At 38.5% G+C, this 14,077-nt stretch overlaps 1 protein-coding gene across 1 annotated transcript in view; it reads right to left on the bottom strand.

Annotated features, from left to right (window-relative positions):
- The window catches only part of myofl (myoferlin like), a 50,681-nt gene that overhangs the window by 1,838 nt on the left and 34,766 nt on the right, over window positions 1–14,077 (bottom strand). Inside the window, exons 38-50 of the mRNA XM_087279405.1 lie at window positions 8,601–8,674; window positions 8,270–8,368; window positions 8,018–8,146; window positions 6,113–6,268; window positions 5,075–5,166; window positions 4,820–4,990; window positions 4,581–4,729; window positions 3,726–3,865; window positions 2,693–2,781; window positions 2,518–2,613; window positions 1,328–1,469; window positions 988–1,087; window positions 704–882 (exon numbers count right to left, since the gene is read on the bottom strand). Coding sequence (XP_087135531.1) covers window positions 704–882; window positions 988–1,087; window positions 1,328–1,469; window positions 2,518–2,613; window positions 2,693–2,781; window positions 3,726–3,865; window positions 4,581–4,729; window positions 4,820–4,990; window positions 5,075–5,166; window positions 6,113–6,268; window positions 8,018–8,146; window positions 8,270–8,368; window positions 8,601–8,674 — 1,616 coding nt within the window. The remainder of the gene's footprint in view (window positions 1–703; window positions 883–987; window positions 1,088–1,327; window positions 1,470–2,517; window positions 2,614–2,692; window positions 2,782–3,725; window positions 3,866–4,580; window positions 4,730–4,819; window positions 4,991–5,074; window positions 5,167–6,112; window positions 6,269–8,017; window positions 8,147–8,269; window positions 8,369–8,600; window positions 8,675–14,077) is intronic.

The raw sequence follows: 14,077 nt of genomic DNA, 5'->3' as shown, positions 1-14,077 counted from the left end.
TATACACTGCACATGTTTTAGCTTAATAAAAACTATATGATTACTTAAATTATATTACATTAGTTCTTAAATAATGTTTACATTAATTCATTTTCTTGTCGGCTTAGTCCTTTTATTAATCTGGGGGCGCCACAGCAGAATGAACCGCCAATAATGTTTACATTATTAATATAATAAAATTATGTTAAAAAAACTCCTGTGCAGTTAATGATACTATTGTAAATCATGGTAAAACTGTGGAATGAAATTTTAACTGGATAATTCATGGCACAGTGTTTCTCCTGTTTCTCTGTGCTGTTGTGAACATCAACTCTGTTTGTTCTGCCTCCTCATTTATACTCTATTGTTTGCTTAAGGTTACATATGTTTTTTTTTATAAAACAATACCTTTTTATATAAAGTTAAACTAAATCCCCATTTTTTTTCTTCAATAAATTTAAGTGCTTCTCTTTGGAGATTCGCACATGATTGATTTCAGAATCAGAATGAGCTTTACACCAAGTGTGCACAAACACACAAGGATTTTTTAGTGTATTGTTTTTAGACATATCAGCATGTAAACAAACCTAATTATGATCGCATAAACTGATAAATTGTCTAATTTGCTTAAGCAAGCAAAAAATTTTATTACAAGAATAACTGTTATCATTTTATTGCACTGCCAAAATTTAATTAAACTTTTTTATCTGAATGCTAAACTCACAGCCAAGACTTTTTTGCCATTTTCCTCCATAGCACAAGGCCACCAGCCTCTCACTGACTTCTGGGAGAAGAGCGATGAAGGCGTCAGGTTTTTGCCTGTTTGTGTTAGCATGCTTAGAGAACACTTTTCAGGGGTCTTAGCAGGAGGGATGAGGTGAAGCAAATCCAACTCCACTGTGCCTGTTTGAGAAAGCCATGCTGTTAGAGATCCGAGCATATGCCATAAACAACTACAAGGAAACCCAAAATAATGCATAAAGTTGTTGATTTGAAAAAGACATTTACCCAAGTAATCATCCAGGGAGAATTTGTCATTGTCCCAAATCTGAATAGTGAGTTTAGGAGGGATCCTAAACTCGGTTTTGTCCAGACTCCAGAAATGTTCCTGGAGATCAAATGTATTGTTAATTGTGACTACAGAGTCATATATTATATATATATATATATATATATATATATATATATATATATATATATATATATATATATATATATATATATATATATATATATATATATATATATATATATATATATATATATATTTATCATCTATCCATCCATCCATCCATCCATCCATCCATCCATCCATCCATTTATTTAATCACTTCTTAAAACCACTAACCTTTCTGGACACTAGGCACAACTGTTCTGCTGGCAAATAATCAAATCCAAATACGAATCTCCAGTTGAAATTTCCATCTCCGTCTAGAGATCTGTAATGGACGTCAGTTTTCTGCTTGTCCTCCTCCATACCTGGCATCCACCTATAAAAGTGCAAATAAATATGAAACACATTTCTATTACAGTTTTTCTCAGTGGCTTTGGTGCATTTCTCACAACATTATTTACATCTGCACAACAATTAAGGCATTTCTTAAAACAATTAGTACAAACTGCAAAACCTAGTTGATAACCTGCAACAGTGTGTCACTTGCTCAGAATGGATAGCTGCAAAATGGAAGATGAAAAGTCCCAACACCGTTGTTTATGAACAAGATAGTCAAATGGCTTAGTCATGTTTTTATTATGACAGTTTACTCTGTCTCTGTGACACTTCCTGAAAATGCTCAAGACAGCACTATATACTATTTGCACAGCCATTTGAAAACTACAGTTAAGTTAGTCATCACTGCATTTACTGAGGTATCTGAGTACAAGACACTGAATACGTATGTTTCACATTTTTACTGCATTTGCTCTTTACAATTCTAATTTATTCACAGCATTGTGCCAAATAATAAATAAACCCTTATTTACAACAAACATAAACTTCCTTTGAGTAGAGCTGTGCACAACTGTACACAATATTGCAGTACATATTGGATCTGAACATACAACATACACAGGTCTGTAAATCATTCATAAAATGTTAAATTTAGAAGACATTTTCAGGGAAAAAAATATTTTTTATATAAAATTTGCTTGACAGATTCTGACAACTAGTTTAAAATTTTTGTGTGTAATGACTCAAGTAATGAAATGAGGAATTTTAGTTTTATAAGGAATGAATATTCAGCATTCACAAGTTTAGTTAATTTTGACTGACATGACATAAGCAAAAGATAATGTTATAAAACAGCAGAGACTTGTATGAAAGCAATTGATGCATGTCCAAAAGCATTTGCAATTTGTTGGAAGGAATGAGAAACTGCTACTATGATGTGCACAAATTGTTTTGACAAATGCATTAACTGTTGTGCAACTGTAAATAGTGTTGTGAGAAATGCACCAAAGCCACTGAGAAAAAAACTGTAAATGGCAGTGGAATATAAATTACTTACTCCAGAATTAATATAATCATGAATGGATTACCCTTTCACATAGATGTCGCTCATGTTTTCTCCTGTGATGCTGGTTTCATCCAGAATGACTTCAGTTGTATTCCAAACAACAGCTCGCAGGAAATACCTTCAATGAAAAGCCAGCATTAGAACAGTAAACACACACAGATAACAGTTTTGCTAATGTGAAGGACAGTAGATTGTACTGTTTGGGTCTGCGAGGAGTGATGTCACAGAGTGGTCCAGGAATGCCAAGGTTTTTAGGGAATATTTCAACCCACATCTGAATTTTGCCCTGCCAAGACAAAACAAAACTGAGTGTCACAAACAGTAGTTCTGACATAAAATAACTGCAAACTAGAGTGCGTTTTAGTATAGAAGCCCATTTCCACAACATAGTTAAACAAAATTAAAACTAAATTGATACACACATAATTGAAAGAGTGGGTACTTGCAGTATTGATGAATTTAATATTTATTTAACATGTATTTAATGTTTAATTTAATAATTTAACATTTACTCAATAACTTTTTCATTTTTATATTTATTTATGAATTAATATAAAATTACAAATTATGAAATTGTCCTAATTATCACTCAGGATGTTTTTTTTTAATATACTAGCAAAATTCTGACTTTTAGTATTTTAAATTGTTTAAACACAACATACATTATTAATCACATGTATTTACTGAAAGGTGACGCTGAATGACCAAACACTGATGTCCTTACTTTGAAGGCTGTAGTTTGGGGTTCATGTTTTTATTCTTGACTTAGCACAACAACATTGAAAAACTAAAAGCTAAACCTGCAACATAATAAATGTAATATTCAATATTCATAATACTGTATACCCTGTGTGCTGATCCCTTTACAATATGTGTAATTTAATAATTAATATGACACTATTTCATAAAACCACTTTAAAATACAGTATGTGTTAATGTTAATGGATTCACAGATCATATTGTGTTGTGTCCTGTGCAGGGCGATTGCAAGTCATTAAGTCATAATATTTTGATTTCTTTTAATCTCATATCTCAATTTTGACATTTTAAGTTATCATTTCTACTTAGTAAGTTATTAATGTTATTATTCTGACTGAAATTTTTAGCACAATATCAATTTTAATCCTATTATTATGACTTTTAATGTTTTAGTTAGTCTGAAATGTGTGTTTTTAAAAGGGACTTGATGTCATAATTTTAACCTTTTTTTTTCATATAATAAAAACTGACCTGAGAGAGCGTGGGCTGGTAGCTGCTGTACAAGGTTCTGGTCTCCACATGCTCTGGGACAAGGCCTTGTCTCCTCAACACATGCAAGCAAATTCGCTCCTTAGGAGGTCCCAGGTGTGGATGGATGCTTTTATTGGCCTCTATAAACAATTAAATACCATTTGTATTTTTATTGATAATTTTATGTGTTATAAAATGCTTAGTTAGCAATACATGACACTGTAAGTTCTGCACCAAAGTAGAAATGCAATATATAGCAGGTGCATATGGCTAAATCAAGTAAAACTGTAGTAATAAAAATTTTACCCTTATTTATATAAATAGCATTCAAAGGCTTGGAAATGAACTGGATTTTTAAAAAGTTTTTGAAAAAAGCCTCCTAACATCAAATAAAAAGTCACAATAATATTTAAAATATTAAGAAGCTTTTAATGGGAACAATAATTATTTAAAAGATATAGTTTTTAGTAAGCGAATGGAACTTTGCAAATGCCTTAGGACCCTATATATATATATACATACACATTTCCAGATTTATGTAATCTTGTAATCTGGATTGTGAAATCATATTTCGAAATGTTTGTAGGCCTACTTTGTAATTAACACTGGATTTCAAAATGCTCATAATAATATTTTCATTTTTTTACTTTTCTGATGTTTGACAATGGTGATAATCAGTGATATAATGGTTGAAAAAATGTTACACACTTGATGTTTGGTCCAATTTTTTACGTACATTTAATTATGTAATCAGACTGTTTGTAAAATTTATGATTCGATCAACCTTTAGGAGTTAGAAATTCTTGCACATGATGTTGAGATCTAGACAATCTCTAATAGTTTAAATGAACATACCCAGTTCATCCAGCCTGTACTCTCGTCCTCCAAAAGCCAAGAAACTACCATCATCTGAGATCTGAGGAGCAAGAATTCCTCTCATCCTGGCCAGATTCTGCAGGATCTGTGAAGGTTTGAGCTGGTCTCTCCACTGGTTCACTCCAGATCTTTTCCGAACACAATTCAAATAGCACTGAGTACATGAATAAATCTTGTTATAAAGCTATACTAACAATGCAAGCATGATAAACACTTACACACAGTATGATTTTGGGATTCCACAATGAGAGCCAAACCGAGAAAGAAGTCGATTCTCAAGATCAATGACTGTTTCCCCAACCTTCTCATCAGAGCTGAGCAGATCATAGTCATAGACTGAAATCTTCAAGTCCTTATCTTGTGGGATGTAGCAGTTCAGTTCGAACACCCTGTGAACAGACATTCATTTAAATCGGATATCAGTAAAATACACAATTGTATACAACTTAATTTATCAATTCTCATGTACTCACCTCCCAAAATCTGGATTTAGAGTATTTGGCTTGTAGTGATCTCTATCATCAATCGTTTTCCTCCCCAGGGAAATCTTTATGTAAGGGTCACACTTCATAAAGGAAGGATATTCATATATCACACGTTAAAAACTCATCCGTCCAAAGACTTGATGTTGTTTATTTATTTATTTTTTGCAACATGTGAACTGGCCAGTGGTGGAAAGAGTACTGAATAATCATACTTAAAAAGAGTTATCAATACTTTCTTCATTTAACATCTACACATAGATATCACCTATACACAGTATAACTTCATATTAACTACATTTATATACTATAACCATAACTGATAAAGTTATTAGTAATTAGTTTTAAGTTAATTAGTTAAAGTCATTACTAACTAATAAAGATATAGTAACTAATACCCTTAACTTTTCTGATTTTGATTGTGATGCAATAATGTGCACCTTTTTTAAACCTGCTTTGAAACTAAATCATTGTGAAAAGCTCTACACAAATAAACTTAAATTTAATAGAACTTGCCAAAAATTACAGCGCAAGTAGAGTACAATCGGTGTAAATACAACTCAAAGTATGAGTAAAATATAGCCCTTATAAAAAAGCTAAAGAGTACTGAGTAATGAGTATTAAGCTCTGAAAATGATTCCACCTTATACCCTGCAAATTAAAAATATAGCTTAATGTTAAAACCTAATGCTAATCTACAGTAGCTGTGACCATATGTTAACACTTAGGTTATGCACTTTGAACCCTTTCAGGCATACAATAGGCATCATTTATCTTCATCAGTGAAATGCAGTCTCTTGATTGCGTGCAACGACTTTTGCATCTTCTTAGACACTCCTAATGCTTCCACACTTGAGGACGTTCTTCAGGACGGTCTGTCTAATGCAATTATATGCGTGGTTTGATTTGACAAGAATTACAGGATTGATTAAGGAAAAATAGTGGAGCAAATGCAGCACACATTTCAAAACTACTTAGTAAAGTACAATTCCAGAGAAAATGTGTTCCTTTACACCACTGGAAACTCACCATGCCATTGTTGTCTTTAGGCTGCAGGTCGAGGCAACGTATGATATGGATTCTGACCAGGCACTCCTGAGGACAGCTTTCAGGCAGCTCTCTAAACTGCCGAGGTGGATCTGAGATGTTTGGGTCATCTGACAAGGGATACACTCGAAACGAGCCCTGTCAATGCAGTAGAAAAATATGTATCACTGAGGGTCAGATTTACTGCAATAAACAGTAACAGTGCCTATAATAAATGAGATGAGAACAGAAGTTTTTGTTGTTATTTTTATTAATAATATGCTCATTAAAGAACACAGACACAACAGATTATTCCCATAAAGACCAGCAAAACTGTGGCTTGGTATAATTCATTAATGTTCAGTGGCTTGGAATTTAGTAATGTTGTCTTCTAGTATTCCAAATGAACATGAGTACAGATAATTTTCTTTCTTCTACCACACACAAACTCGCTGTTCTCTACATTTGCGCTCGTAGAGCAGAACATCTCAAGCACACAATGGGTTAATATGTGCTTGTTAGGATATTAAATAAATATTGGTACAAATAACTATGAATTGACAACTGCAGACCTTGTGTAATGAATTTACATTTTTTGTTTGTTTGTTTGTTTTTTTGCTCTGAATATAGTGCAAAGAATTCAAAATACAGATCTCAGTCTACCTACTGCACCTCATGTGAGTTTTAGCTGTGGGAAGTACCATTTCGTGTAGTTTCTTTCTGAAAATATTGAATACACAGAGCAAATTCACACTCTGGACCACAAAAGTTGTATGGGTACATTTTTGGCAATTGATACCCAAAAATCATATGGGTCAAAATTATTGATAATAATTTTGATAAAATAAAAATAAAAATAATCAATTTTTGCATCCCAAAAATCAATAGAACAATAAATAAAGATGTTTTTTTGGAAATGTTCAACTGTAAATATATCAAAACTATTTTTTTCTGAATAATTTACATTGCTAGGTACTTAATTTAGACAACTTTAAAAGCAATTATGTTAGTCTTAGATTTTTTAAACCTTCCGATTCCAGATTTCAAATGCCGTAGTTGTATTATGACCAATTATTGTCCTATACTAACATACTAAATGTTACCAGAAATCTTTTTTAAAATCTAAATTAAAAAATTAAATTTTTGTGATTCTGGTATACATATCGTTTACAATATGAACAAAGTTACTTACATATAGTTAATGGCTGGGTAAAGTAAAATGGTAAAATAACTTTGTTCAACTTTGTCTCTGTTTTGGCCACCCAAACTGATCTTATTTTATCTACTACTATGGAAATCCGTTTTAACTTTTATTAATTCTTAGGATATGTATTCTTGATATTAACAAATCTATTCTTTATAGCACAAACACTGATTGTTGATATAAATATTGCATTTCAACTAGTAACAATGTTATTCCTTGATATCAACAATGATGTCATCTATGACGTTCCTGCAGAGACTTGGGTAAATAAGATCCAGTTTATTGGCTTGGTTAGTTAGACGTCTGCCACAAGATGGCAGTCTAATATAAATTATTCTCCATTTTGTTGCTTGTAGCCAAATTCTTTTCTGAGTGTTCTCAGAGTTAATTGCCTCTATTTTGGAAACCTGTCATGTTTTTAAATGATTTTAATAATACATGTTATTTTACACTAGCATATTAGCAACCGAATATTAAATTCCTTTAATATTATATATGTATATAGCATATATAATATGTAATATGTCACAATAGTGATATTACATTTTTTTACAGCCATAACATCTCTTATTTGCACTCAACCAAGATTGCTAATCTTTGTGATGTTAGCCTAGATATTGAATGACAATCACCACTCCTTATAAAAAGCCACTCATCTGAACAGCAAAGGAAGCTCTGTGAAAAGGTGACAGGCACAGACTTGCCTTGAACTCTCCTACAACAGACGGGTCTTCCTCCTCGTCCTCCAATTTGCCCCTCTGCAGTTTGAATGTATTGCAAAAATCTGTCAGACCTCTGAATTCAGGAACCGCCTCAAGCTCTGTGTTATAGACCTGAAATAAACATTTATTTTTACCACCGTTCACTTACATAACAATGGTCATACCTTATCTGCTTTAAAACATAAGCAGGATGCAAACATCCACACAGGATGGCAAGACGGGGCAAAATCTCACTGTTAAGGTGTCATATCCCTTCTGGAGATAAGGGCCGCATTTCTCAAGCTCGTTAATGGAGGCATAGAATTTACTCCACCAGTCCACCGTGTCCTCTTCCTATAATAGGTGGTGAAAGAATGGAAGTGAGTTTGGCTGTAAAAGTCCGTCTGCAGCTATTTCGTGCCATAATAGCACAGTTCCCAGACTGTTATATAATGATAAAGGATTATTTATTTTCTTTTCTGAAGGCTATGGAAAAACTTGCCGGATGTAGAAGTAGAAAAGTAGATAGGAGCTATGTTATCATCATATTATTATCAGAATGTTTAGAAAACAAAAGTTTTCATACCTGTTTGGAAGGGCTGGGGATTCTGTCCCCCATATCAATAACAACGTCTCGAGGAGCCGCCGCCATCATAGCCACTAAGACACAAAAACATTATGTGAGAAAAATAAGTGACATAACAAGAACTATTTTTATCATTTAGATTCACTAATTCTGGATTATATTACAATAATAGTGATTATTATTTTGCTTGCAGTACAGTACAAGTATATATTCAATGATTCACGAAAGACAAGCAAAACAAATTGTCTTGTTTTAAGTAATAAAAAAATAAAAATATATAATTTTCTTAAAACAAGCAAATAATCTGCCAATGGGGTAAATAATCTCATGTTAAATGGAAAAACTATATAATTTTGCTTATCTCATAGGCAGATTATTTAGCAAGTTTTAAGGACAGACTTTTGGCATATTATTTCTTAAAACAAGACAGTATTTTTCTGCTTCTTTTGAAAATTCTTCTTGATTTAAGAATTTTTAGATATTTGAACTAGAAAGACAATTTTTTATGTAAGAAAAGTCTTTTTTGCATACTCTATTTTTTTAAAAATGCTTTTCAGTTTAATCAATAAACTTTAAACAAATATTAAGCATAATAAATAAATAAATCATATTGTCACCGACTCGATCCCAGTCATTCCCCTCGCTGACCAGCAGAGGTCACCATCTCCGGACTTCTAACCATTACGTCATCCTTTTCACTCAGATCCCAGCACACCTGTTCTCCATCTCACTAATGACCCACGTACCACATATAAGCAGCTCACACACACACACTTCATGGCGAAGTCTTGTTTAGCCCCGGCCAGCATTATTGAGCGTTCTATCCTGCCTGATTTCCCGTTGACCACTTCAGCCCGTTTCTCGACTCTGCTCTGTCTTCTGCCTGCCCTTGACCAAAAGCCTGATTGCACGGACTCTGATTCTCGCTGCCTGCCCCTGACTAAAGCCTGTATTACGGACTCTGAACCACGCTGCCTGCCCTTAACTCTAGCCTGGTAATCACTCTGCCTCTGTTATCTGCTAATCATCGTTGAGTTGTATGTTGTATGTTCGCACAGCCGTGCGAGGTGTTGATGTTTAAGTGTGACTTAATAAATACTGCAAAATGGATCCCTCCGTGTCAGTCTCCCCGTTACAGAAGACTTCGCCCAACACGGATCCCGCAGCCATCCAGGTTTTGTCTCACGAAGTCACAACACAAGCTCAGGTATTGTCAACACACCAACAACAACTAACACATCTAACCCAGTTAACAGACGAACTGGTGAAATCCCTACAAAACCTGCAAGCTGCTGCCACTGCGCAACCCACCGCCAACTACTCTCCAAGTCCACTTGTTGTTGCACAACCCCCGATGACTTCCGGAGTTCGATTGGCTTTTCCTGACAAGTTCTCAGGTAACCCAGCAAAATGTAAAGGCTTCCTACTGCAATGTAAACTGTTTATCGCCCAACAGCCCCATCTGTTTAAGGACGAGAATGGGAAAATTGCTTTTGTGTGCTCCCTGCTCACTGGGAAGGCGCTAGACTGGGCTACTGCAGTTTGGCCAGACAGTACCCCGATATTTCCCTCGTTTAATGACTTTCTCAAACGTTTCTGCACTGTGTTCGATCATCCGGAGGGTGGTCGTAACGCTGGCGAGGAGCTATTGTGCATCCAACAGGGAGATCGCTCCGCAGCTGAGTTCGCCCTGCAGTTCCGCACTTTGGCAGCGCAAACTGGCTGGGCTGATGATCCGCTTGCCACGCTTTACAGAAAGGCTCTAAGACCAGAATTGCAGCGAGAGATGGCATGTCGTGACGAGGGAAAAACACTGGATCAACTTATCGAGCTTTCCATAAGGTTAGACACTCTCCTCCGCACTCGCAATCCGCTCTGCTCAATTGCTTCCAGTCCTGTATCCCCTGAAACCTCCGCTGAACCCATGCAATTGGGTAGAACCCGCCTGAACCCAGAAGAGCGAGAACGACGGAGAAGAAATCGCCTGTGCATTTACTGCGGACTTCCAGGTCATACGAAGGTTTTATGTCCCAACAAGCCTCTCCCAAAAACCCTCTCGGTGAGTGCAACCACTATGTTCACTACCACTAATAATGTTGTGAATCTGCCTGTCACTTTGAGAAACGATGGAGATGAGATTGGGACTATAACCATGATCGATTCAGGAGCCGCTGGTAACTTTATTGATTACACGTTTGCCACCACTCACTCCATCCCTTTAACCTCCTGTGATTCCTCCATAGCCATCACTGCTGTAGATGGGCGCCCTTTGGGAGAAGGACGTATAAAATTCCAGACCCTGCCAATCTTGCTTCAAACAGGCTCTCTCCATGAAGAGGAAATCTCCCTTCTTGCCATCAACTCCCCTAAACACTCTGTGATTCTTGGGTTACCATGGCTACAACAGCATGACCCTCAAGTCTCTTGGAGAACTGGTGAGATCACAAAATGGAGCAATCAATGCTTTACCCAATGTCTGCACTCTGTTTCCCCTGTCCAGATCAACACAATTAACAAGACCGAAGACTCTGAACTCCGTCATGTTCCTGATGCTTATCACGATTTAATTGAAGCATTCAATAAGCAGAAGGCTACCAAGCTCCCTCCTCATCGTGATAATGACTGTGCCATTGAGCTGCTACCCGGCACCACGCCCCCTCGTGGTCGCATCTTCCCTCTCTCACAACCTGAAACTGAAGCTATGAAGAATTATATCTCTGAGGAGCTAGAGAAAGGATTTATTCGACCATCTACTTCTCCCGCTTCAGCAGGGTTTTTCTTCGTCAAGAAGAAGGATGGCAGCTTACGCCCTTGCATTGATTACCGAGGCTTGAATGAGATCACAGTCAAATACCGCTACCCATTGCCATTGGTTCCTGCCGCCCTTGAACAACTCCGATCCGCCCAGTATTTCACTAAGTTGGACCTCCGTAGTGCATATAACCTCATCCGCATACGACAGGGAGACGAGTGGAAAACCGGGTTCTCTACTATTGACGGCCACTACGAATATCTCGTTATGCCCTTCGGCCTAGCAAACAGTCCTTCCGTGTTCCAGGCATTTGTAAATGAGGTATTTAGAGACATGCTCAACAAGTGGGTCATAGTATATATTGACGACATCCTGGTCTATTCCAATTCGCTATCTGAGCATATCCAGCACGTTCGGGCAGTGCTCAAACGTCTCATTAAAAACCAGCTGTATGCAAAGAGCTCCAAGTGCGAATTCCACCAGACCTGCATCTCATTCCTTGGCTACATTATCAGTCCAGAAGGCGTGGCTATGGACCAGCAAAAGGTTGACTCTGTGACACAATGGCCGCAACCCGAAACCATCAGGCAACTACAACGATTCCTGGGCTTTGCTAACTTCTACAGGCGCTTCATAAGGAACTTCAGTTCAGTCGCTGCCCCACTGACCGCCATGGTAAAAGCTAACAATGCTCGCCTTAAATGGAACCCCGACGCTGTCCGAGCATTTACCCAGCTAAAGACTCGCTTCTCCAGTGCACCCATTCTGCGTCATCCTGATCCCGAACAACCCTTTGTAGTCGAAATTGACGCGTCCAACACTGGAATTGGAGCCATCCTGTCCCAACGATCCCTAGTGAATAAGAAGCTCCATCCCTGTGCCTTCTATTCTCGCAAGCTCAACTCCGCTGAACGGAACTACGATGTTGGAAACCGAGAACTCCTCGCCATGAAAGCCGCGCTAGAAGAATGGAGACACTGGCTTGAAGGCGCAAAACACCCTTTCATCGTCATCACTGATCACAAGAACCTAGAATACATCCGGTCTTGTAAACGTCTGAATCCTAGACAGGCAAGATGGGCGCTGTTTTCCACCCGATTTGACTTCCAAGTCACCTATATCCCTGGCTCAAAAAACATCAAAGCAGATGCTCTGTCCCGCCTCTCAGACGATGAGACCTCTGAAATCCATGATGAACCCATAATCAAAGATCCTCTAATTGTCGCTCCCATCCAGTGGGATATAGAACAGGAGATCCTTCAAGCCGCCGAAAATAATCCTTCTCAGCAGCCCTGTCCAGAGAATAAAATCTTTGTTCCCCCGTCGCTTCGAGAAAGACTCATCTCCGAGGTACATGACCACCCCAGTTCCGGTCACCCAGGCAGCACAGCCACCGTACAAATGATTCAATCCCGCTACTGGTGGTCATCCATACACAAGGATGTAATCAACTTCATCAACAAATGCTCACCCTGTCAGATGTCCAAACACTCCCGTCACCGTCCAGCTGGATTACTCCAACCCCTGGAGGTGCCACATCGCCCCTGGTCACACATCGCTATAGATTTCATCACTGATTTACCCATATCTCAGGGCAAAACCACCATCCTCACAGTAGTGGACCGATTTTCAAAATCCTGCCGCCTTATCCCCATTTCCAAACTGCCCACAGCCATGGAAACGGCCGAGTTACTCTGCGAGTGTGTGTTTCGGTACTATGGTCTCCCCGAAGACATCGTGTCGGATAGAGGTCCCCAGTTTACCTCCCGACTCTGGTCAGCATTCTTTAAAAATCTCCAAATCAACGTTAGCCTAACATCCGGCTATCATCCCCAATCCAACGGGCAGACAGAGCGCTTGAACCAAGAAATCGGTCGATTCCTCCGCACGTATTGTCATTCGAACCAGAACGAATGGGCCAAATTTTTGATGTGGGCAGAATATGCTCAGAACTCCCTCAGAAAGGCATCTACTGGATTAACCCCATTTCAATGCGTGCTGGGCTTCCAACCTCCGCTCTTTCCCTGGTCCGGCGAGACCTCTGAACTCCCTGCGGTGGATACATGGTTTAAAAACTGCGAAGAGGTCTGGAACGCAGCTCACACTCACTTCTCTCACGCCGTAAGGCGTTTCAAGGAACAAGCCGATCGACACCGACGTCCTGGTCCCATGTATTCCCCAGGACAATGGGTATGGCTTTCCACCCGCGACTTACGCCTCAAGCTGCCCTGCAAGAAACTCAGTCCCAGGTACGTGGGTCCTTTCCAGATAGAAAGACAAATATCTCCTGTTTCGTTCAGACTGACACTCCCTAATCATTTTCGTATTTCCCCAACTTTCCATGTCTCTCTGCTCAAGCCTGCTGCTGGTCCAGCCGAGACGGATAGGGAGGTGGCAGCCGGTGAGCAGGGTCCCCCGCCTCTTATGATCGATGGCGAAGAGGCTTACCAGATCCACGAGATCCTGAGATCCAGACGCCGGGGCGGACAACTCCAATATCTCGTTGATTGGGAGGGGTACGGTCCGGAGGAGAGATCTTGGATTAACCGCAAGGACATCCTCGACACCACACTACTGGAAGAGTTCCACTCACAACATCCGGAGATGCCGGCCCCTCGCCCCTGTGGAAGACCCCGGCGTCGAGAATTGCCTCACTTCAGGAGCCATTCGTTGGGGGGGGGGCTCTGTCACCGACTCGGTCCCAGTCATTCCCCTCGCTGACCAG

Source organism: Danio rerio, chromosome 13, assembly GCF_052040795.2.
Source record: "Danio rerio strain M-AB ecotype USA chromosome 13, GRCz13ab, whole genome shotgun sequence".
NCBI classification, from domain to species: domain Eukaryota; kingdom Metazoa; phylum Chordata; class Actinopteri; order Cypriniformes; family Danionidae; genus Danio; species Danio rerio.
This window is presented reverse-complemented; position numbering and strand designations above follow the sequence as displayed.